This window comes from Rana temporaria, chromosome 3 (genome assembly GCF_905171775.1).
Source record: "Rana temporaria chromosome 3, aRanTem1.1, whole genome shotgun sequence".
NCBI classification, from domain to species: Eukaryota; Metazoa; Chordata; class Amphibia; order Anura; family Ranidae; genus Rana; species Rana temporaria.
The window spans coordinates 422099879-422126833 of NC_053491.1; the positions used below are offsets into that span (position 1 = coordinate 422099879).

At 43.1% G+C, this 26955-nt stretch overlaps 1 protein-coding gene across 1 annotated transcript; it reads right to left on the reverse strand.

Moving 5' to 3' along the window:
• On the reverse strand, nt 1-26341 carry EGR3 (early growth response 3). Its single transcript, XM_040346169.1, has 2 exons — nt 25775-26341; nt 1-1602 (listed from the first exon to the last, which is right to left on the reverse strand). Exons 1-2 carry the CDS (start codon nt 25923-25925, stop codon nt 608-610), a joined length of 1146 nt encoding a protein of 381 aa, XP_040202103.1. The 5' UTR covers nt 25926-26341; the 3' UTR covers nt 1-607.
• Nucleotides 26342-26955: the final 614 nt, after the last annotated feature.

The following is a 26955-nucleotide window of genomic DNA, read 5'->3' on the forward strand; positions in this document are numbered from 1 at the left end:
AGATACGACGGGGCATCTTAGAAATTACGCGGCGTATCAATAGATACGCCGGCGTAATTTCTTTGTGGATCTGGACCATGATCTGCAGGTAAAACTATGCTGCAAAGCTGGCCACACATGTTTTTTCCTAAATGTGATCTTCCATTGTCCCTACATATGTCATTGAATTTAATTAAGTTAAATAAAATGTTTGTGTTTTTCACACATAAAACTGCACTTTCTTCTTTGATATTTAATTTATTGAGCATTTGGATCATAACATATGTGGCCAGCTTTAGAGAAAGGTTTTCAAGAATGGAATACCTAGAATGTTAAGGGTAGCTGAAGGTTTTCAGCAGGAGTGTAATGAATTAGTAATGCTTCAAAATGGAACCTGAAGAAGGAGCAGTAGCGCTGTGTGTGAAACTTAGCTAGGAAGTTACGTTGAGCACTGCAGATCATGGGAAGTAAACATGTTAGGGGAGACATACATTGCAGGTCTCCATTAGTTGAATAATAATTAGAACAAAGAGTAATAATCTGCAGAGCAACATTTCAAAAGATTGTAGGTACAATACATATAGCATTCTCCTCCAGCCCCTTGAATAAAGTCCATCCAGATAAAAACTCAGGCACATGTGGTAACAGCTGGTGCCCCAGAAACTGACGGTGAGCAGCCTGCTTTTTCAACCCCTTTCTTGTCCTTCTGTTTAAGGTGTATCTTGGCGTGCCGTTTTCTCTCATCGCTGCGTGCAAACTTGCGTCCACAGAAGTCACAAGCGAAGGGCTTCTCTCCTGTGTGAGTACGGATGTGGGTAGTTAAGTGGTCAGACCGGCTAAAGCTCCGCATGCATATACGACATTGAAAGGGCTTGTGTCCAGTGTGAATGCGCAGGTGACGAGTCAGCTCATCGGAGCGTGAAAAGCGTCTATCACAGCCCTCAGCTGGACAAGCGTGTGGCCTCTCATGGAGTGGGGTCTTGCTAGGACGGTTAGGGTATTTCCTTGGGCGGATTGGTTTAAGAGTAAGTGGGGGTTGATGGCTCATGCCCCCAAAGTTTGGCAAGACTTGCTTCTCTTTGAATGCTTTGATGGTTTCCAGTGGAGTGATAGGTGGTGGATTAACCCGCATGGCCTCCATGTTTTGGAAAGGCTTTTGATCTACTGTGGGTATCTCAGTGTTGTGGTGAAATAAGTTGTAGTCTGGTATCATGGGAAAAACAGTAGAGTCTAAGCTCTGTTTGGTAGAAGAGTACTCTTGGGAGGAGTAGGGGGTCATACCGCCTCCTTGAAAGCCCACCTGATCATGATATAGGTCCCCACAACTAGAGTAAGGTGGAAGACTGTGGAACATTGACTCCACATCGCTTTGCGTTTGACCCATGATGCCTCCATTCCCTCCACTACTTCCTCCCCCACCTGCACCGGTGGCTTGGGATGTTGGCACACCAAGGATGCCAGCGCTCATCAAGCTTATTATATTTTCTTGGCACCAGTTGGAGGGAGAGTCAAAAGAGAATTTGCCCAGGTAGGTGACAGTCTTATTACCTGGCTGGAATGTACCTGTATATGAGAGATCCTGGGAGGTTTTGTCATTAGACAGGCCTAAATCCATAACGTTATCTAGAAAATAAAAAAGAGAGAGAGAGAGATATTAAGATACCACATAAAAATCAATATAAATCTTCTGTATGAAATCTCTGATCACTGAAAGACCTTTTTTCTTGGTAACAGTTGCATACAAAGTGGCAGATTGTTAAACCATGCTAGACATCAACTGAACCAAAAAATTAGTTGGGTGGCACAAGAGTTCAAGTCTCTTTTTTTAGGCATCATATAGTACACAGCACTACATCTATCAGTATTGTGTGCACATATGAAAGGTTTGATTCATGGTGCTGCAATTATTCCTGCCAATGACAACAGGAAGCAATGCAGGTTTGGATGGAAATGTTACCAACAATGAATGTGCCTTTATGTGCTACTCTTGTCCCATAGATAGCCAAACCCTTATCCAAATATATTGGGCAATGAAGGTCTAATAGGTATGTATATCACAATCCTTATTATAAGCCCTTTCTTACATAGTAATTGATACAATTCTCTGTAGACCAGTGTTAAATAAATTATGTTAAGTACACCATGGCATCCTACTGTATGCGGATCATTGAAGAATTCAAGCCTAAGCAGATAGCACAGGCAGTATGGAAACACAGCCTGCATGGGCTTGTACATGTTCCAGCGAATGCTTTGGAAAAAACAGTGGGACAAATTGAAGTTGGCGGGTGTAGGTGGGTGGGACAAATGGGAATTTGCAATACTACAGGTGGCCCTCTCAGGCCTCGTACACACGACCGAGTTTCTCGGCAAAAACCAGCAAGAAACTTGCTGGGATTTTTTTTTTGCAGAGGAAACCGGTCGTGTGTACATTTTTCGACGAGGAAACTGTCAAGGATCCCGTCGAGCCAAAAAGAGAGCATGTCCTCGGCGGGAATGGAGAAACTTGCCTTGTCGAGTTCCTCGACAGCCTAACAAGGAACTCGATGAGGAAAACGATGTGTTTCGCCTGTCGAGTTCCTCGGTCGTGTGTACGAGGCTTCAGAGGTTGTGATAATGTTAGACAGTTGAATAGTATGTGAAGAAGTTATTAGCGCCTGTGTAGATGGGGCTTGGGCTTGTGTCAATGTCATCACTTTGCATCATTTCGAGTTACTTCTGAAATTATTCAAAATTAATTTATAGGTGCATTGACCCGGAGTTTACATACTTCTGACCTCCATATTTTACCTGCAGATTTTGCATTATCATACACTTGTATGAGAATGCAAAACACATTTGATGGGAACAAAAGACTGTTGGCACAGCCCTGTATAGACAGGACTATTGCATATACAGTGCCTTGAAAAGTATTCATACCCCTTGAAATTTTTTGTCATGTTACAACCATAAACGTAAATGTAATTTATTTTATGTGATAGACCAACACAAATTGTGAACTGGAAGGAAAATGATAAATGGTTTTCAATTTTTGTTTTTACAAATAAATCTCTGAAAAGTGTGACAAAGATTTGTATTCAGCCCCCCGAATCAATAATTTGTAGAACCACTTTTCACTGTGATTAAATCTGCAAGTCTTTTTGGGGGATGTCTCTACCAGCTTTGTACATCTAGAGAGTGAAATTTTTGCCTATTCTTCTTTGCAAAATAGCTCAAGCTCTGTCAGATTGGATGGAGAGTGTCTGTGAAAAGCAATTTTCAAGTCTTGCCACAAATTATCATTTGGATTTAGGTCTGGACTTTGACTGGGCCATTCTAGCACATGAATATGCTTTGATTTAAACCATTCCATCGTAGCTCTGGCTGTATGTTTAGGGTCGTTGTCCTGCTGGAAGGTGAATCTCCGCCCCAGTCTCACGTATTTTGCAGACTGTAAGGCCTTGTACACACGACCGAACATGTCCGCTGAAACTGGTCCGCGGACCAGTTTCCGCGGACATGTCTGACCGTGTGTAGGGCCTAGCGGACAGTTTTCCGGCCTAGAAAGAAACTTGTCCGCTGGAACCATGTCCGTCGGACATGTCCGATGGTTAGTACGACTCATCGGACATGTCCGCTGGTTATGATGTATAACCAGCGGCCCGAAATCCCGCGCATGCGTCGAATTGATTTTGACGCATGCGTGGAAGCATTGAACTCGCGTGTTAGAGAACGTCGGTGTCTTATACGTCACCGCGTTCTCTGTCCGCAGGGATTTTGGTCTGATTTTGGTCAGTTCCCAGCAGACATATCCGATGAAAACGGTCCGCGGACCATTTTCATCGGACATGTCTGCTCGTGTGTACAAGGCCTAACAGGTTTTCTTCTAATATTGCCCTATATTTGTCTCCATCCACCTTCCCATCAACTCTGACCAGCTTCCCTGTTCTTGCTGAAGAAAATCATCCCCACAATATAATGCTGCCACCACCATGTTTCATGTGGTGTTTTGTTCAGGGTGATGTGCCATGTAAGTTTTCTGCCACATATAGGGTTTTGCTTTTAGGCCAAAAACTTAAATTTTGGTCTCATCTGATCAGATGACCCTCTTCCACATGTTTAATGTGTCCCCCACATGGCTTCTCACAAACTGCAAACAGGACTTCTTATGGCTTTCTTTCAACAATGGCTTTCTTCTTGCCACTCTTCCATAAAGGCCAGACTTGTGGAGTGCACGACTTAAGCCCCATACACTCTATTAGATATGCAGATTTTTTTTGTCAGATTTACCAAAACCTTGTAGTGCAAGGGTCTGCCTGATTGCATACAAATTGAAACTCTAATGCCGCGTACACACGATCAATTTGTCTGATGAAAACGGCCTGATGGACCGTTTTCATCCGACGAACCGATCGTGTGTGGGCCCCATCGTTTTTTTTCCCATCTGTGAAAAAACGTAGAACCTATTTTAAAATTATCTGATGGTTAAAAAAACGATAGAAAAAAAACGAACGTCTGTGGGGAAATTCATCGGTTAAAAATCAACGCATGCTCAGAATCAAGTCGACGCATGCTCAGAAGCATTGAACTTTATTTTTATAAGCACGTTTTTGTGTTTTACATCACCGCGTTGGACACGATCAGTTTTTTAACTGATTGTGTGTAGGCAAGACTGATGAAAGTCAGCTTCATCGGATATTTGATGAAAAAATCCATCAGACCGTTTTCATCGGATGAACCGATCGCGTGTACAGGGCATAAAGGTTTGACCTCCTATTAAATGGTTTTGGTAAATCTAAAGACAAAAATCTGCAAGAAATCTAATAGTGTGTATGGGGTCTAATAGTTGTCCTGTGGACAGATTCTCCCACCTGAGCTGTGGATCTCTGCAGTTCCTTGGCTGCTTCTCTGATAAATGGTCTCCTGGCCCGGCCTGTCAGTTTAGGTGGGTGACCATGTCTTGGTAGGTTTGCAGTTGTGCCATACTCTTTCCATTTTGGATGATGGATTGAACAGTGCTCCATGAGATGTTCAAAGCTTGGGATATTTTTTTTATAACCTAACCCTGCTTTAAACGTCTCCACAACTTTATCCCTGACCTCTGTGGTGTGTTCCTTGGCCTTCATGATGCTGTTTATTCACTAAGGTTCTCTAAAAAACCTCTGAGGCCTTCACAGAACAGCTGTATGTATATTGATATTAAATTAAACACAGGTGGACTTTATTTACTAATTAGGTGACTTCTGAAGGCAATTGGTTCTACTAGATTTTAGTGAGGGGTATCATTTTGAATACAAATGCACGCACACTTTTCAGATATTTATTTGAAAAAAAAATTGAAAACCATTTATCATTTTCCTTCCACTTCACAATTATGTGCCACTTTGTGTTGGTCTATAGGCCTGTACACACAATAAGAAAATCAGATGGAAAAATGCAGATTTTCGGATCGTTAGTACGATGCTTTCGACAACCGATTTCACTTTTTCGGCAGACAAAAGCTGGATGTGCAGACCATAACATTTTTGATGGATGTGAACTCAACGTCCGATTTTCATTTCATTAGTATGCTTTTCGTACGAAAAAAATCGTAAGAGCAAGACTACGCATTCTCAGAAATGAAAGAATACATAAAAAACTATTCAACACTTTACGTCACTTCTGATGTTGCATTCTGTCGTACGAAAATTTTCGTATTGTTAGTAACCTCTTCACTTTCGACATGAGACTAGCATGCCACAAAAAATAGGATGTTCAGTCTTCCTAAAATCTGATCGTGTGTACGAGGCTCATCACATAAAATCCCAATAAAATACATTTACGTTTTTGGTTGTAACATGACAAAATGTGGAACATTTCAAGGGGTATGAATATTTTTTCAAGGCACTGTACAAGGCTGGGTACACATGGGCCGAAAATTGGCCAATACGGTTGTTGCAGCCAGGGCCGGATTTGCTCTCCCTGCCGCCCCATGGCCAGGTTCCGCAATGCACACCCTCCCCACCAACCGAACTACCCCCTCCCCAAATCAATGGAGAATGGCAACCGGATGGCAGGGGCGGCATGGTTAGTTCAAATATTTTTTTTTTAACTTTTTTATCACTTTTTTATTTTTATTTATTTGTAGCTTGTCATTTACTTTTTTTTTTTGTATAATTTTCTTATTATTTTTCTTATTCTTTACTTTTTAATTACTTTTTTATTTTATTAATTTAATTATAATTTCTTATTATTTATTTATTTTTTTTATCATTTTTTGCTATCATACAGGAGAAAACAATTCCCTGTGTGATAGCAATTGGAGGTGACAGGTTCTCTTTATTGACCCTGTCACCTCCAAAACAGGAACCCTAGCACTGTGCTAGAACTCCTGTCACAGCTGAGTACATCGGCAGCAGGAACAGGAGACAGACTCGGTGGCCGGGGGGCAGAGAGAGGTATGTGGGGGGGGGGGAAGGGGAGGACGGAGGGGAGCACACATTTTACAAGTGATTTCGGCGACTTCGCCGCAATCACTTGTTAACGAGCGAGCGGATTCCGCCATAACTTACCGCCCTTAAATGTATGTTACGGGCGTTGGAGGAATCCATGCCGCCCCAAGGCCTGGCCTCAGTGGCCTTGTGGGAAATCCAGGCCTGGTTGCAGCAATAACCTGCTGTCTTTCGGCCCATATGCACAGCTCCCTTTCTGACAGAAGCTGGTCCCACAACCGGCTTCTGTCAAACAGGCATGCTGGATAACCAGCATCCAATCAGTGCTCGCAGCCAGTGGAAGTCAGAATATGATAGCTCAGCAGGGAAGATTGCTGCACTAACATAATTTCTGTTAGTGCAGCAATCTGTAATTTTTTATAATTGAGCCTGCTGAGTTGAATGGGAAAAAATGAATAGTATATACCCCGCATGTGTCTACCCTGTAAAAGTTTGTGAATAGGATCCTTTGTAGGTAGCATGGTGGTTTCCTGTATAGCGTGCCATATTGTGCCTGTTGCTTGTCTCTTATATCCTTGATTGTATGTCTCCAGGCTGATTATAGAATGTTTGCATCTAGCTGGTAGTTGCACTTATTGTAAGTAGAAGGAACGCATTTATAGCAATCCTGTTATGTACTGTGCTCTCTCTGCAAACATGTCTCTGGCACTCACAGAGTTACTGAGCTTTAATGCATCTCCATAGCACCACATGTCAGAGAAAATCTGCAGTTTTGGGTAATTCAGCAACAGCACAAAGAAGCAACCGTTCCACTTAAAATACAAATGCTTTCCAGTGTAACTCTCTATCAGATTAGCACTTTGTCATCTGTGGTTTAAGTGGACTCCTTAGAAGACTGACCCAGGAATAGTGTATTTATTGCCTCTTTACTGAGGTGTATTTGTATAGTAAGATGTTACAGGTGTGGTGTGTAGCTAGAGTGGCAAATGTCTCTTCCACTGGACCTCACTAGCATATATCATTTATTTATCAGCTAATTTTGCATTTTTCTCATCGATATTGCAGTGGATATTACTAAACACCTCTTCTTTTGGTGGCCTACTGTGTATATAGATAGGAAGTGGCGGTGAAAAGGCTGCAGGACATTAGTAGTGCTGAGATGTAGGCAGTCAGCTCTGATGATGCACCAGACCCACCCCTGACCTGCGATCTGCACTGCCCCCTGGCTGCTTTGTATGGAGATCCTGCATCCTCCTGGAAAATGTGATGTAATTACCCCAGAACGAGCCCACGGAAGTTTGGGAGCACAGGTAAGTAAAACGGGGATACGGGGGGGCCGGAGAGTACAAGGTGTTTTTTCACCTTAATGCATAGGATGCATTAAAGGGGTTGTAAAGGTAAATGTTTTTTCACCTTAATGCATCCTATGTATTAAGGTGAAAAAACATCCGACGGTAACGCCCCCCCCCCCCCCGAACCCCCGTTTTACTTACCTGACCCCTCGAAAGTCCCGCGCACGTCCACGTGATCCTCTTCGGTTCCCAGCCTGGTCGTTGATTGGCTAGGCTGGACGGATTGATAGCAGCGCAGCCATTGGCTGGCGCTGCTGTCAATCACAGCGGATGACGCGGCGCGCTGGGGGGCGGGGCCGAGTGATACAGTCGGCGTCTATGACCGCCGCTGTATCACGGGAGCGCGCTTGCAAAAGCTTTCCACCATGCGAGGAGCCGAGACAGCCGCCGAGGGACCCCAGAAGCCCGGATTCGGGGACACTGTGCAAAACGAACTGCACAGTGGAGGTAAGTATAACATGTTTGTTTAAAAAAAAAAAAATTCTGCCTTTAGTGTTCCTTTAAGGTGAAAAAACACGAAGCTTTACAACCCCTTTAACTCCCTTTCTTCCTTTTAGGAGTTAAGTTCTACTTTAAAGGGACACTAAAGGTTCAGGGTTTTTAAAAAAAAAAAAAAAAAAACATATCATACTTACCTCCACTGTGCAGTTCGTTTTGCACAGAGTGGCCACGAAAGTCCTCTTCTGGGGTTCAACGGCGGGTCTCGCGGCTCCTCCCTGCAAGAGCTAACCCCCTCTGGGAAGCTCTCTCGTGAGGGGGCTACCTTGAGGGCGTGCTCCCATGTGATACAGTCGGCGGTCATAGACGCTGAGTGTATGACTCAGCCCCGCCCCCCAGTCGCGCCGCGTCATTGGTTTGATTGACAGCAGCAGGAGCCAATAACTGCGCTGCTATCAATCTAACCAATGACGAGCCGACAAGCCATTTGTAAAGCAAGTAATGCGAGGCTTTCTCCCTGGTGTGGAGTGTCGTGGTCGCCCCCTCCCTTGGACTACAGGAGAGTCAGGACACGCTCTACGTTACAGATAGAGAAAGGAGCTGTGTGTTAGTGGGCGTCCTGACTCTCCTGTTGTCCAAGGGAGGGGGCGAGCACGACACTCCACACCAGGGAGAAAGCCTTGCCTTACTGTGTGGAGTTACAGACAGAAGAACAGGAAGTGAGGATTTCTCAGAAGAAATAAGGACATTTAAAAGCAAAATGGAAGGATGAGGTAAGTGAAGGAGGACTGCACTAAGGTAAAGGAAGCTATTTAGGGGAAAAAATTGTACCTTTACAACCCCTTTAAGGATGCTGATAAGCCACCTATGTGACAGTCGTGACAGGTACTCTTTATGAAGACACCAGTGATCCTTTAGTCCCCAGATGTCTTCTCTGCCACTAGTTCAAGAAGAACAGGGAGGACATTTAATCCCTGATCTGCTTGTATTCCCGGCCTCTACTAATTATGATTTGACAGCTCTGAAGCTGGAATTGCTTCCCTTGAGGTTAGATTGAAAAAGAAGCAAATGTACATGTTGAAAAATTTCTAGCATTTGCAATGCATATGTTGTATGTTTGGTGCAATTAATTCTTTTTTTCTAGTCTTTCACAGAATACTGAACTAAATCAATTAAATTAACTTTTGCTAATGAGATTGTTAATTGTGATAATTATTCGATTCGAATGTAAAAAAAAAAAAGCTGCAAATGTGGAAAATCAAAATAAATTGCTTGCAAATATGAAAATTCAGGCTGAATTTTAAACAAAAACATGCAAAATTGATGTATGTGTGTCAGCAGACATTACAGTGCCTTGAAAAAGTATTCATACCCCTTGAAGTTTTCCACATTTTGTCATGTTACAACCAAAAACGCAAATGGATTTTATTGGGATTTTATGTGATAGACCAACACTAAGTGGCACATAATTGTGAAGTGGAAGGAAAATGTTTTTTTTTAAATGTTTACAAATAAATATGTGAAAAGTGTGGTGTGTATTTGTATTCAGCCCCTCTGAGTCAATACTTTGTAGAACCGCCTTTCACTGCAATTACAGCTGCAAGTCTTTTTGGGGATGTCTCTACCAGCTTTGCACATCTAGAGAGTGACATTTTTGCCCATTCTTCTTTGCAAAATAGCTCAAGCTCTGTCATATTGTATGGAGAGCATCTGTGGACAGCAATTTTCAAGTCTTGCTACAGATTCTCAATTGGATTTAGGTCTGGACTGAGCTAGCTCACAAATGAGCTTCTGGAAGAATGGTTAAACATTCCCATAGAGACACTCCTAAACCTGACCATTCTTCCAGAAGCGCATTTGTGAGGTCAGGCACTGATGTTGGAAGAGAAGGCCTGGCTCGCAGTCTCCACTCTAATTTATCCCAAAGGTGTTCTATCTGGTTGAGGTCAGGATTCTGTGCAGGCCATTCAACTTCCTCCACCCCAAACTCGCTCATCCATGTATTTATGGACCTTGCTTTGTGCTCTGGTGCTCAGTCATGTTCCCAAAACTGTTCCCACAAAGTTGGGAGCATGAAATTGTCCAAAATGTCTTGGTATGCCGACGCCTTAAGAGTTCCCTTCACTGGAAATAAGGTGCCAAGCCCAACCCCTGAAAAACAACCCCACAGCATAATCCCCCCTCCACCAAATGATTTGCAAGGGTGCCCCAATACTTTTGGTAATATAGTTTGGGTGAGCGAGTTTGGGGTGGAGGAACTTGACTGACCTGCACAGAGTCCTGACCTCAACCCGATAGAACACCTTTGGGATGAATCAGAGTGGAGACTGCGAGCCAGGCCTTCTCGTCCAACATCAGTGCCTGACCTCACAAATGCGTTTCTGGAAGAATGGTCAAACATTCCCATAGACACACTCCTAAACCTTGTGGACAACCTTCCCAGAAGAGTTGAAGCTGTTATAGCTGAAAAGGTTGGACCAATTCAATATTGAATCCTATGGACTAAGCCTGAGATGCCATTAAAGGGGTTGTAAATCCTTACACACCACTTGGCCCTACATTAAGGCTTACCTGTAGGTGCAAAAAATATCTCCTTAACCCACACGGTTAAGGAGATATTTGCAGAAACGATTGCACCGATGTCTAAGGCGCATGCGCGCCATAGACAACGGCGCAGGCACAATGAGCGTGCCATTAATGAATGGGACCGTGGCGTCCCTGACGGCTCCCACGCGCATGCGCGGGAGTGACGTCATCGCTGCTCCGGCCAGTCACAGCGCCGGAGCAGCGATACCCGGAAGTCACTCCGGGTATCATGGCGGAGGAGAGGAACGAGGGTCGCTGCAGGGGCTTCGATCTCAGATAAGTAATTCATAATGAGCTAGTATGCTATGCATACTAGCTCATTATGCCTTTCTCTTGCAGGTTTTTTTTTTAAGAAATCTTTCAGAGGGTTTACGTCCTCTTTTAAAGTACATGTGCCTGTAAAGTCAGGTGTCCCAATACTTTTGGCAATATAGTGTATGTAGGGAGATTTGTTTCATCTTGTATCACCTAAGACCAGTCACCTCAGTGGGTATATGTAATGGTTTATAACCACTTTATTGTTCATTCACTGAAGTTATATTTTTATCTATATTACGCCCAATTAGTGTTTGAAATGTTGACTCCATCACCCATGCAGGGCAATGGAGCATCTGTGCTCCTGGTAGGTAGAACATGGTGATTAAAATACAAACAAAATAGTAAAAAGTAGCTTAGTGGCATAACATGGCATTTTTTTTTACATGTCAGCAAACAGTTAAACTGTAATTAGCGACCTGCATTCAGAGACGCTCATCCATGCTAATGCACACCAGACCTATATGTAAGGCCCCGTACACACGACCAGTTTCCTCGGCAGAATTCAGCTTCCGACCGAGTTTCTGGCTGAATTCTGCCGAGAAACCCGGCCGTGTGTACACTTTCGGCCGAGGAAGCCGACGAGGACCTCGGCGAGGAAATAGAGAACATGTTCTCTATTTCCTCGTTGTTCTATGGGAGCTCTCGTCCCGCCGAGCTCCTCGGCGGCTTCAGGGCTGAACTGGCCGAGGAACTCGATGTGTTTGGCACGTCGAGTTCCTCGGCCGTGTGTACGAGGCCTAAGAGATCTTTATATTGCTGTCAGAACTGCGAGACCTTGGAAACATTATCTGCATGCCTATGACCAAAAAAAGTAAGGCTCTATGGCCCAGATCCACAAAGAACTTACGCCGGCGTATCTATTGATACGCCGCGTAAGTTCTACGATGCCCCGTCGTATCTTTGTTTTGTATCCACAAAACAAGATACGACTGAATCTGGGCTCGATCCGACTGACATACGTCTTAGTACGCCGTCGGATCTAAGGTGCATATTTACGCTGGCCGCTAGGTGGCGCTTCCGTTGATTTCCGCGTAGAGTATGCAAATTAGCTAGATACGCCGATCCTCAAACGTACGTCAGCCCGGCACATTTTTTTACATCGTTTACGTAAGGCTTTTTTCGGCATAACGTTACCCCTGGGTCTATGAGGCGTACACAATGTTAAGTATGGACGTCGGGACAGCGTCAAATTTTCCGTCGTTTACGTCGTTTGCCTAAAACGTTCGCGAATAGGGCTTTACGTAAATTACATTCACGTCGAAAGCATTGACTATTTGCAACGTGATTTCGAGCATGCGCACTGGGACACCCCCACGGATGGCACATGCGCAGTTAAAAAAAAACGTAATTTACGTGGGGTCAAGTTGAATTAACATAAAACACGCCCACATGTTAGTCATTTGAATTGCGCGCCCTTACGCCGACACATTTACACTACGCCGCCGTAACTTACGGCGCAAATTATTTCTGGATACGGAAAGTACGCTGTAAGTTATGGCGGCGTAGTGTATCTGAGATACGCTACGCCTGCCTAATGATAGGCAGATCTTTGTGGATCTGGCCCTATATGTTTTGTGCATGATAATAACGTCTGTAGTATCCATGGTACTGCTTGATATACTGTAATTTAATTCAACGACTGTATGTGGGTAAGCAAAGAAAAAACATAAGCAATGCTGGCTCGTGATTGGATAGTTTAAATGTGGTTTGCCCTAAAGAGACAAAGTGGATGTTTCATTCCAAGTGTATTAGTTGTGGGAGAGAATTCTACCTTCGCAAGTGCAGTTCTTTATTATATGCTCCATTGTCAGTGAAAGATCAGATTGTTTTATGATAAAAGGGACAGTTTATCCAAAATTGATATTTCAGTGTAGATTTTCATGAATGAACTAAGTGACAGCTTCTTATATTGTTTGTATATCTTGTTTCTTCCATTGATTGGCAGTGAATTCTTGGCTGTCCCACAACAATCCCTGAAATGCAATAAAGTGGATGTAAACCCTCTATGCACCCAGTGAAGTGAACAGTCTCAGATGATACACAGAGATGAACCAAATCTCCCTAAATAGGTTTTACATGTATATCTGCTGTGTTCACATTTATATACAGTGGAACCTCGGTTTACGAGTAACTCAGTTAACAAGCTTTTTGAAAGACGAGCAACTTTTTAAAAGAATTCTGACTCGCAAAACAAGCAGAATTCAAGCTAATGGGGCCTGCAGTACCACCATTGCCTGAATTGGGGGGAACAGAAATGGCCGGAAAGGCCCGAGCACAGTTTGGCTGACCTAGGCAAACCTCGAAAAGGCTTGTGAATGGAGTCTTTCCGAGGTTTGCCAAGGTCAGCCGAACTGTCCTCGGGCCTTTCCGGTCGTTTCCGAGGCTCTCCAGCGCCCCCCGCCTCTGCCCGCATGCGGTATTGCATGCCATTGAAGTCAATGCGGAACAAATTATTTTTGTTTACATTGACTTCAATGGGGAAACTCGCTTTGATATGCCAGTACTTTGGATTACGAGCATACTCATGGAATGGATAATGCTCATAATCCAAGGTTCCACTGTACTGTTTAGAAAGTTCAGATCGTGTTAGGATATTTTCTCTTCCTGGTTAACACAGAGTGTGATGTCTGGGCATACAGCCAAGATAGCTAACATTGCTGATTGGAGAAAAAGGCACACACCCCCTCTCCTCATAGGTAGAGACTCTCAGAGGTGTTTTGTAAGAGGGCCAGCTCCTTGCTAATCTATTTTAGCAACCTCCCCTGACAGAAGAGTCAGGCTGCTTTTATCTGATGTGTCCGAGAATTTGTCAGGAGTTATCAGGCCGATAACAGAGGAACAGGTCAGGAGAGAGCTACGGGACTTTGCTCTTTGAAATGAGATAACAAAATATTGCAGATATATGTGCCCAGCTCAAATTTCATGAATCGGGTTTACATCCACTTTAAGCTTTTGTATATACAGTATTTCAGAGATCTGGCTAAATATAGGCTTATGTAGGGGGGAGGAGTAATAATTCTCACTTCTTTTCTATATTTAAAGTAGAACTTCATCTTTATGGCCTTATGCCCCCTTCTACTCTACTACATTAGGCACATAATTTTTTTGGTGGAATGGGTACCTTGTTTTGATAGGCACCTGCTCACCTAAGCGATCTGAGGAGCAGAGGTGCACCCCCGCTTTGTGCCCGCAGCTGCGGGACCATTCACAAAGGGCCGCAGGCTTGAGCATACGCAGTGGGAAGCCGGCTGTGAAACCACAAGGAGTCACAGCCAGCTTCCCGCAGTAATTCTGCCAGTGCCAGGGACCCAGAGACCGGCGAAGAACCAGCCCAGTTGAGGACGGAGATGGATCCCTGGACAGGTAAGTGTCCTTTTATTCAAAGTCAGCAGCTACACGTGAAAATAAAGGGGGGGAAAAGCCTTAAAAAGGCCAGAAAAGTAAAAAAAAAGCCATATTTTAGGGATTGGAAAGCTGCAGAATATTACATTTTTGGTTTTGGTTTTAATACCACTTTAAAGTAGAAGTCCAGGCTATAACCATCTAATATTAACTCTGCCCAACCCCCTTCTAACTTTATTTAAAAAGACCAAATTATGTATTTAACCTCCCTGGCGGTATGATTCTTTCAGAAAAAAGGTGCTGAAAGCGGTACCATTATTTGCAAGGAAATTTGGTGTTTTATATTGTAGGCCTGTAATTCTTAGGAATAACTCACTTAAATCTGACCAAACAAGAGTCTAGTAGGCATCCCGGGTATGACATTTTTTTTAAAACAAAATTATAAATTATAATATAATAAATAATTATAAATAATTATAACAAATAATAATATAATTATAATAAAAATTATTCAATAATGTAATCAAATCAAAATCACTGAAATTTGCTCAGTTGCAGAATTGTCGCTGTCATTACTTTTATTTTTTTATGACGTATTTCCCCACAAATCGCTATCGCTCAATTCTGCAAGTGATTCTAATTTATTATCGCTGTTTTCTAGCTGCTCTAAAACCATTTTTGACATAAAGGGACACTTTTGGACAATCTACAGTTTGCAGGGAGAAAGAACAGTTTTTATTATATAAAAGTACATGTAGGGCACTGGGCAGACCACTAGGGACAAGGGGGGTGTGTATTTTGTACATACAGTACTGTAATCTATAAGATTACAGTATACTGTATGTAATGTGTTTGTTTACCTTTTTGAATTTGGCGCCGTTCTCCGCCCCGTGCGTCATAATGTCGCAGGGAACAGAGATCGGCGGCACAGGAGGACACTGTGTGAATCGAGCGAGGACCCGCTCGCTCACACAGCGCGGTGGCATCGCTGGATCCAGGGACAAGGTAAGTAACTTTGTCTGCTGCTGCAGCGAGGCAAGCCCGAGTCTGACTCGGGGTTACCGCTTTTGGTATGAAAATCTCACCCCGAGTCAGACTGGGGAATACCGCCAGGGGGGTTAAAGTGGTCGTAAAGCCTTAAGGTTTTTCAGCTTGATGCATTCTATGCATCAAGCTGAAAAACCTTCTATGCTGCCCCCCCATACCCCCACCTTTTCTCAGCTGAGCCCAATCACATCCAGCAATGTGTTCCTCCTCATTGGACAGATTAATGGCAGTGGGAGCCATTGGCTCCCACTGCTGTCAATCAAAAGCTGTGACAGGTGCTGGGGGAGGGACTGAGTCACGCTGTCTGATATGGTATATGGTACTTTCCTATCTATTTACTAAGAAGCTCAGTTGTACTTTTGCCTGCTTGTTTGATGTTCAGCTTTGAGGCTTTAGTATGTAGAAAATGAATGTTTTCCTGTTTTCAGATATGAGTTGTAAAAATACCCAACTGCTGCCATACATGCATGCCTACATACAGTACATACATACATGCCTACATACAGTACATGCATGCCTACATACAGTACATACATACATGCCTACATACAGTACATGCATGCCTACATACAGTACATACATACATGCCTATATACAGTACATACATACAGTACATACATACATGCCTACATACAGTACATAAATTCCTACATACAGTACATACATGTATGCCTACATATAGTACATACATACCTGCCTACATACAGTACATGCAAACATGCCTACATACAGTACACAAATGCCTACATACAGTACATACATGCCTACATACAGTACATGCAAACATGCCTACATACAGTACATATATGCCTACATACGTTACATACATGCCTACATACAGTACATACATACATGCCTACATATAGTACATACATGCAGGCCTACATACAGTACATACATGCATGCCTGCCTACATATAGTACAAACAGTACATACATGCCTACATATAGTACATACATGCATGCCTACATATAGTACATACATACAGTACATACATGCCTACATACAGTACATACATACAGTACATACATGCATGCCTACATAAAGTACATACATGCAAGCCTACATACAGCACATACATTCCTACATGCAGTGCATATATACATGTTTACATACAGTACATGCCTACATACAGTGTCTACATACATGCCTACATATAGTGCATACAAACATACATTCCTACATACATTCCTACATACAGTACATGCATGCCTACATACAGCACATGCCTACATACAGCACATGCCTACATACAATACATGCATACATGCAGAGTTGAAGGTAAAATGCCCTTTTCTTATTACATGCAGTGTAGATGTTAGATACCACTTAAGTATTTTCTGCACTATTGCAGCGCCAGTTAGGAACTGCTGAAGTTTAAAGTCCCCTAAATCAGATATGTGGAGACAGAGAGGGATAAGCTTGTGATAAACAAAATGACTCCAACATTTCCATGTTTTGTAAAGAACACAGAACCGTCCCTATCTTTCCTTTTCCTATATACATGGGCGTCTGTGTTTTGCATTTGATATGTGATTATGAACCAGTTTTGAAAAATTATTTTGGATTTTGAGTTTGAAAGCATTTGACTTGCTTCTTCTTCCTAAAGCTGACTATTAATTTGACAGTTGAATGTACATGTACTAAGGTTCTTCAAAAAGTTCCTGCACTTTTTGTGGCCATCTTTACCACATCGTGACAACTCTTATGCCCCGTACACACCATCACTTTATGTGATGAAAAAAAACAACGTTTTTAAAAACGTCACTTTAATTGACCGTGTGTGGGGGAAAACGTCGTTTTATGTCTTCTAAAAAACGACCAAAAAAAATTGAAGCATGCTTCAATTTTATGTGTCGTTTTTCAAAACGTCAACTTTTACTTCACAGAAATTGACCGTGTGTAGCAAAAACGTCGTTTAAAACGACGTTTTTTCACCCGCGCATGCCCAGAAGCTACTTATGAAGCAAGCTTCAATGGAAAAACGTGGTGAACGTAACCTCGCTTTGCTAGAACATTGTGAGAAAAACGATGGTGTGTAGGCAACTTCGTCTTTGAAAATTGAAGTTACAAAAACGTCATTTTTTACTTCACAGAAAATGTCGTTTTTTTTCATCACATAAAGTGATGGTGTGTATGCGGCATTATACTAAACGGCAAGGTCAGCCGGCCTGCCAGACAGACTAGTCATATGACGCTCTCAGACACGACCCATTACTACTTCTCCCACTCTCATCGTTTCCAATGAAAATATAACAGTGAGGAAACTTTTTGAAGACCCCTCGTACAATCCAATTTAAATCAGTCTGAAAATCGTGAATGTCACCAGATCCAGCTAAAAATGGTCAATTATCATTCATGTGTTTGCCCAGACTAATGCAGTCATGCAGACAGGTGGTGGGTAAAGAGTCAGGATGTGTTTTCTATTTGAGACAACTGTTGCACCCCGGTTACATGTAGGAAATCCCCTAAGAAGCCTAAACATAAAGAGAACATACAATGCAATCAGGGCCACCATCAGGGGGGTACAGGCAGTACACCTGTAAGGGGTCCCAGATGTCAATCCCCCTTTTTTTTATTTATTTTTTATAAAAAATATATATATTTATTTTTATATATTTTTATTTTATTTTTTATTAAAGGGACAATTTTTTTATTTAATTTTTTTATATAGAGGTCCCCAGGGGCCCGGATGGCAATCCCCCTTTTTTTTTATAAGATTTTTTTTTTAATATATATATATATATATATATATATTTTTTTTTTATTAGGGCCAATTTTTTTTAGGGGTGCGAAGGTCCCCAGGGGCCCGGAGATCCCCAGGGCCCCGGATGACAACCCCCTTTTTTATATATATATATATATATATATATATATATATATATATATATTATTATTATTATTATTATTAAAGGGCCCAGAGGTCACCAGGGCCCCGGATGGCAACCCCCCTTTTTTTTTATAAAATGTTATATATATATATATATATATATATATATATATATATATATATATATATATATATATATATATATATAAAAATATATATATATATATATATTTTGTATTAAAGGGCTCAGAGGTCCCCAGGGCCCCATGTAGCAAACCCCCCTTTTTTTTATTTTTTTATAAATGTTTATTTTTTTATTTTTGTTTATCTATTTTTTTATTTTGTATTATTATTAAAGGGCCCAGAGGTCCCCAGGGCCCCAGATGGCAACCCCCCTTTTTAAAAAAAAATATATATATATTTTTATATATATATATTTTTTCTTTCTTTATTTTTCTTTTTATTAAAGGGCTCAGAGGTCCCCAGGGCCCCCGGATGGCTACCCCCCTTTTTTTATATATATTTTTCTTAATTTCTTCTTTACTTTGTAAAGGGCCCCTCCCACTTCTCAATTCGTGGCAGCCCCCCCCCCCCCGGTTCTCTGCTCCAGGGGGCCCATGCCTGAAGCTGTGTAAGGGGCCCCATAATTCCTGATGGCGGCCCTAAATGCAATATACAGAGTACAGTACATGCCAGGGTTCATGGTGGAAACTGAATCTAGGAGACTAGTTTTACAACACTAACCAATAAACCAACCACCACTCCTCTCTGGAAAGGGACATCCTTCTCACTGGTCAATGGTGTAAGGGACATCCTTCTCACTGGTCAATGGTGTAAGGGACATCCTTCTCACTGGTCAATGGTGTAAGGGGCATTCTTCCCACTGGTCAATGGTGTAAGGGGCATTCTTCCCACTGGTCAATGGTGTAAGGGGCATTCTTCCCACTGGTCAATGGTGTAAGGGGCATTCTTCCCACTGGTCAATGATGTAAGGGACATCCTTCTCACTGGTCAATGGTGTAAGAGGCATTCTTCCCACTGGTCAATGGTGTAAGGGACATCCTTCTCACTGGTCAATGGTGTAAGGGGCATTCTTCCCACTGGTCAATGGTGTAAGGGGCATTCTTCCCACTGGTCAATGGTGTAAGGGGCATTCTTCCCCCTGGTCAATGGTGTAAGGGCCATTCTTCCCCCTGGTCAATGGTGTAAGGGCCATTCTTCCCACTGGTCAATGGTGTAAGGGGCCATCTTCCCACTGGTCAATGGTGTAAGGGACATCCTTCTCACTGGTCAATGGTGTAAGGGGCATTCTTCCCACTGGTCAATGGTGTAAGGGACATCCTTCTCACTGGTCAATGGTGTAAGGGGCATTCTTCCCACTGGTCAATGGTGTAAGGGGCATTCTTCCCCCTGGTCAATGGTGTAAGGGGCATTCTTCCCACTGGTCAATGGTGTAAGGGGCATTCTTCCCACTGGTCAATGGTGTAAGGGGCATTCTTCCCCCTTGTCAATGGTGTAAGGGGCATTCTTCCCACTGGTCAATGGTGTAAGGGGCATTCTTACCACTGGTCAATGGTGTAAGGGACATCCTTCTCACTGGTCAATGGTGTTAGGGGCATTCTTCCCACTGGTCAATGGTGTAAGGGGCATTTTTCCCACTGACACTAGTGTACAGTGAGCTGTAGATATGGTAATTGTCATCAGGGGTTCCCTGAGACCAGAAAGTTGTTTCAAGTGTTCTTCCATGTTAAAATGTTTGAAGAAGACTGTGCTGGATAATGCATGCCAGTCCTGACAATTTATTACGGACCCTGGCAGTCTGACCCAGTGACACATATACAGGAGAACTGTATGTAGAACTGTTGTGAACAAATAAATGACTGCAGGGTTAGTTTGTGGCTGCCTGACCTAGCAGATAACATTGTTTATTTTTATGTTTTAAAGTAAATATGAATACAGTTAGCGAACAACCACTAGCTGGTGTGACATGAAATTCATAGAAATGTTCCCACAATATGATCGGTAACTCCATGTCCGACGTCATGTGTGACCTTGTTATGTGTTTTCTTTCTGAATAATTCCCAATATGAATAAAGAAATTCAGAAATGACTAATGCTTATCAAGTTCTTAGTAAAAAAAAATAAAAAAAACAGCTGACAGCATTCAACCAGAGTTCAGGTTACTGGTTTAGGGCTGGGAATTGTAGCAGCAGGTACTCCGTTTTCCTCACATACTCCAGAGACATGCTGGCCGGTTATATGGCTCCTGTATGAATTGGCCCTGGTATATGTATGAATGTGAGTTAGGGACTGCAGATTGTAAGTTCCTTGAGGGCGGGGACTGATGTGAATGCACAATAATATGTATATGTATATGTAAACATTGATGGCACTATATAAGTACCTGTAATAAATAAATAAACTGTAGCAAGCAACTATCTTTTCCAGGCCCCTTGTGCTGTTTTCAGGAACAGTCCGGAATTTAAAAGCATTTCCCCTGGAAGTCTGTATTCTTTTACTTGGTTCATAGTTTTTATTGCCATCTCTGGTACATGAGATGGATAGTTTTTAATGCCATCTCTGGTACTTTAGGTGAATGTTTGCTAATGCCATCTCTGGTACTTTAGGTGAATGTCTACTAATGCCATCTCTGGGACTTTAGGAGAATGTCTGCTAATGCCATCTCTGGTACTTTAGGTGAATGTCTGCTAATGCCATCTCTGGTACTTTAGGTGAATGTCTGCTAATGCCATCTCTGGTACTTTAGGAGAATGTCTGCTAATGCCATCTCTGGTACTTTAGGAGAATGTCTGCTAATGCCATCTCTGGTACTTTAAGTGAATGTCTGCTAATGCCATCTCTGGGACTTTAGGAGAATGTCTGCTAATGCCATCTCTGGTACTTTAGGTGAATGTCTGCTAATGCCATCTCTGGTACTTTAGGTGAGTGTCTGCTAATGCCATCTCTGGTACTTTAGGAGAATGTCTGCTAATGCCATCTCTGGTGCTTTAGGAGAATGTCTGCTAATGCCATCTCTGGTGCTTTAGGAGAATGTCTGCTAATGCCATCTCTGGTACTTTAGGTGAATGTCTGCTAATGCCATCTCTAGTACTTTAGGTGAATGTCTGCTAATGCCATCTCTGGTACTTTAGGTGAGTGTCTGCTAATGCCATCTCTGGTGCTTTAGGAGAATGTCTGCTAATGCCATCTCTGGTGCTTTAGGAGAATGTCTGCTAATGCCATCTCTGGTGCTTTAGGAGAATGTCTGCTAATGCCATCTCTGGTACTTTAGGTGAATGTCTGCTAATGCCATCTCTGGTGCTTTAGGAGAATGTCTGCTAATGCCATCTCTGGTACTTTAGGAGAATGTCTGCTAATGCCATCTGGTACTTTAGGAGAATGTCTGCTAATGCCATCTCTGGTACTTTAGGTGAATGTTTGCTAATGCCATCTCTGGTACTTTAGGTGAGTGTCTGCTAATTCCATCTCTAGTACTTTAGGTGAATGTCTGCTAATGCCATCTCTGGTACTTTAGGTGAATGTCTGCTAATGCCATCTCTAGTACTTTAGGTGAATGTCTGCTAATGCCATCTCTAGTACTTTAGGTGAATGTTTGCTAATGCCATCTCTAGTACTTTAGGTGAATGTCTGCTAATGCCATCTCTGGGACTTTAGGAGAATGTCTGCTAATGCCATCTCTGGTACTTTAGGTGAATGTCTGCTAATGCCATCTCTGGTACTTTAGGTGAATGTCTGCTAATGCCATCTCTGGGACTTTAGGAGAATGTCTGCTAATGCCATCTCTGGTACTTTAGGTGAATGTCTGCTAATGCCATCTCTGGTACTTTAGGTGAATGTCTGCTAATGCCATCTCTGGTACTTTAGGTGAGTGTCTGCTAATGCCATCTCTGGTGCTTTAGGAGAATGTCTGCTAATGCCATCTCTGGTGCTTTAGGAGAAAGTCTGCTAATGCCATCTCTGGGACTTTAGGTGAATGTCTGCTAATGCCATCTCTGGGACTTTAGGAGAATGTCTGCTAATGCCATCTCTGGTACTTTAGGTGAATGTCTGCTAATGCCATCTCTGGTACTTTAGGTGAATGTCTGCTAATGCCATCTCTGGTACTTTAAGTGAGTGTCTGCTAATGCCATCTCTGGTGCTTTAGGAGAATGTCTGCTAATGCCATCTCTGGTGCTTTAGGAGAATGTCTGCTAATGCCATCTCTGGGACTTTAGGTGAATGTCTGCTAATGCCATCTCTAGTACTTTAGGTGAATGTCTGCTAATGCCATCTCTGGTACTTTAGGTGAATGTCTGCTAATGCCATCTCTGGTACTTTAGATGAATGTCTGCTAATGCCATCTCTAGTACTTTAGGTGAATGTTTGCTAATGCCATCTCTAGTACTTTAGGTGAGTGTCTGCTAATGCCATCTCTGGGACTTTAGGAGAATGTCTGCTAATGCCATCTCTGGTACTTTAGGTGAATGTCTGCTAATGCCATCTCTAGTACTTTAGGTGAATGCCTGCTAATGCCATCTCTGGGACTTTAGGAGAATGTCTGCTAATGCCATCTCTGATACTTTAGGTGAATGTCTGCTAATGCCATCTCTGGTACTTTAGGTGAATGTCTGCTAATGCCATCTCTGGTACTTATTGAGAATAGTTTTAATTCTTTCACTGGTGCTTATTGAGAATAGTTTTAATTCTTTCACTGGTGCTTGGTGTGGATGGTCAGTAATGTCATCTCTAGTACTTGGCGTGGCTGGTTCCCAATGCCTTCTCTGATACTTGGTGTGGCTGTTTCCTAGAGCCATCTCTGGTACTTAATGTGGATCATATTTGAATGCCATCCACTTGGTGTAGCTGGTTCCTAATGCAATTTCTGTTATTTGATGTGGATGATATTTTAATGCCATCTCTGGTACTGGGTGTGGATGGTTTTCAATGCCATCTCTGGTACTGGGTGTGGATGGTCTGTAATGCCATCTCTGGTACTGGGTGTGGATGGTTTTCAATGCCATCTCTGGTACTGGGTGTGGATGGTCTGTAATGCCATCTCTGGTACTGGGTGTGGATGGTTTTCAATGCCATCTCTGGTACTGGGTGTGGATGGTCTGTAATGCCATCTCTGGTACTGGGTGTGGATGGTTTTCAATGCCATCTCTGGTACTTGGTGTAGATGGTCTGTAATGCCATCTCTGGTACTGGGTGTGGATGGTTTTCAATGCCATCTCTGGTACTTGGTGTAGATGGTCTGTAATGCCATCTCTGGTACTGGGTGTGGATGGTTTTCAATGCCATCTCTGGTACTTGGTGTTGATGATGTTTAATGCCATCTCTGGTACTTGGTGTAGATGGTCTGTAATGCCATCTCTGGTACTTGGTGTAGATGGTCTGTAATGCCATCTCTGGTACTTGGATGTGGATTGTAATGCCATCTCTGGTACTTGGTGATTTCCTTTTACTATCACTGTTACTTGGTGAGGATTGCTTGTGATACTTTGATGGATATGAATCAGTTCTGTACATATTGTGTTACTTGGATATGTTTACACCAGACTTGTAACAAAGTAGTTTAGACCCTTTGGCTAGTAAAGGCTGCAGGTCACCTCTGGATTTCAGGGGTTAAAGATGGAATTCCCCCGCCCCCCACCCAATACACCTACTCACCTCTATACTGTGAGCTGTCACCAGCTGCCCCCACGTGTCACCTCCCAACTCCGTCGCCTGCCTCCCCCACACACCGGGCTGGGAGCTCCCCCACCTCCGCAACCATATTTAAAGACTTCCTTCCCCCACAATGTGACGTTTTCAGCGTCTGAAGGGGAATGGTGCCCCTGTCACCGCCATGGAGATGGGGGGGACCTGCAATAGTTGGGGGGTACACAGGGGTCCCCAGTGTTTGGGACATCGCCCTGCCCGACAATCGGGTTATCTGTAAGCGCAGGAAACTCTGAGGCTGGGGGGAGACGGGGAACATGCACAGGATTACATCTATAGATCACATCACACACATCTATAGATCACATCATACACATCTATAGATCACATCATACACATCTATAGATCACATCGATCATACATCACATCATATGCATCTTACAGATCACATCGATCATACATCTATAGATCACATCATACATCTATAGATCACATCATACATCTATAGATCAAATACTATGCATCTACAGATCACATCACACACAGCTATAGATCGCTGATCACACCCCTCCATCCTGGGAGAGCACAGAGGCATCTCTACAGCAGCACAGCGATTTGTGCGACTTGTTACATTCCATCACAGGAAAGAAAACTTGACAACGAAACAATGTAACAATGTGCTGAGCCTGCCGGAGTCCATCCGCAACAATGTATCTCTTCTACAGCCCCAAACTCTATTCCTATATACAGATATGACACCTCCCCACCCTTCCACATGTCACCCCTACCTGTCTGTCACATATAACCAATATGGAATCGCAAGGGACACATAGGTACAGGGCTGACAGATGATAAATAAGTACTAACAATTACAGAGGACCCATAGATACTGGGAATGAGAGTGGACCCATAGATACTGAAAATTTCAGTTGACTCAGGGACCTACACTGACAGAGGACCCATAAGTACTGACAATGACAATTGACCATATATACGAACAATGACAGAGGACCCATGGGTACTAAAAATGACAGTTGACTAAGGTACTAACAATGGCAGAGGACCCATAAGTACTGACAATGACAATTGATCCATAGGTACTGACAGATGACTTATAGGTACTAACAATGAGAGAGGACCCATACGTACTGACAATGACAGTTGATCCATAGGTACTGACAGATGACTTATAGGTACTAACAATGAGAGAGGACCCATAAGTACTGAATGACAATTGACCATAGGTACTAACAATGGCAGAGGTCCCATACGTACTGACAATGACAGTTGACCCATATGTACTAACAATGACAGATTCCTCAGAGGTACTGACAATGACAGTTGATCCACTCGTACTACAAATGACAAGGGGATCCATAGGTACTGGAAATGACAGTTGACCCATAGGTATTGACAATTACAGAGGACCCATAAGTACTGCCGATGACAGTTGACCCATAGGTACTAACAATGATAGATGTCCCATAGGTACAGACAATTGATCCACACGTACTAAAAATGACAGAGGATCCATAGGTACTGGAATTGACAGTTGATCCATAGGTACTGACAATGACAGAGGGCCCATAGGTACTAACTATGATAGCTGCTCCATAGTACTGACATTTGACCCACACTTACTAAAAATGGCAGTTGACCCATAGGTATTGACAATGCTAGTTGGCCCATAGGTACTGGAAATGACAGTTGACCCATAGGTACTGGAAATGACAGTTGACCCATAGGTACTGGAAATGACAGTTGACCCTACTAAGGCAGGTAATTCTTGGTCTTTGAATAGCTCCGTCACTTACCTGCAGACATGGCGGAGTAGTGCTGCTCGTTGCCCCCTCCGGGGTAGATGGACAGGGCTCCTGGCAGGTCCTGCCCCTCCTCGGCGTACAGACTGTCCGGTAGAAGCGATGTCATATTCACCGTGAGTTTATCCAGCAGCTTTCCGGTCATAGCCTCAGTGGGGCAGGATGGGTTTTGTACCCCTGTGCCCTGTGATCAGAGCTGTGTCTGGGAGAGGAGGGGGAAGGGTGCTGGATTGGCCCCTGGTGTGATGGACCCCTGAGCAGGAATCACAGGAGGGGACACCGACTGTGCGCCATGGCTGTCACATCTGCCCCATGCATCCCCCCCTATAGACAAGTCGGGGTATTAGTGAGATGGAGGAATGAAGGATGGAGATCAGAAGGGATGCGATGCTACCCCATAAGATGGAGGAATGTGCGATCTATAGAGGGGGCAAGTCAGGGGCAGAGCCGTGCATGTGTAACAGGTGAGTGGGGACAGGTAGCCAGGTAAGTATGGGGGTGGGGTGGTGCCCCCCGGGGATGGAGAGTGTCGGATCCCTCCGGGAAGATGCTACAAGAATGATCTCCTCTCTCCCTCTGTCAGGAGACTCCGGCTGCTTTTATCTCCGCCCGGGGAAGCTCCAGTGACGTAACTGTCCATATATGGACACACACTGGAGTGATGTCAGCATGGAACCTCCTCACAATGGAACATTAGAGAGAAGAGGAGGCTGCAGACTGGCTGACCGCATTGTGTACATACAGCCGAGCACATTGACAGGAGGACGGGATCGGATCTGACACTCAATACACAGGGCGATCCACCCAACTTCATACATTACCTGCAAACAGCATTCCTAGTATGGCTCTTCACTGCTGACAACTACTGCATTCCAAACTGGCCATCAAAACATTGTGTATTGTTACATTATTGTTAGTAATGTTACATTATTGTTAGTGATGTTACATTATTGTTAGTTAGTGATGTTACATTATTGTTAGTTAGTGATGTTACATTATTGCTACATAGTTGGTAATGTTACATTATTGTAACATACAGGTTGGTAATGGTAAGGCTGAATAAAGTATAAAGTAGACATGTGCTTGGCAAAAAAATGTTGTTTAGTTTTGATTCGTTAATCTAGTTAATTAGTTTCGGTAAATTTGCTATCTTGATTCATATTCATTTCATGTTT

Coding starts and splice junctions, on each gene's coding strand:
- EGR3 (XM_040346169.1), bottom strand. CDS start 25,925: ATGACCGGAAAGCTGCTGGATAAACTCACGGTGAATATGACATCGCTT. Junction 1,603..25,774: donor CTACTCCGCCATGTCTGCAG/GTAAGTGACGGA, acceptor TTTATTTTCTAG/ATAACGTTATGGATTTAGGC.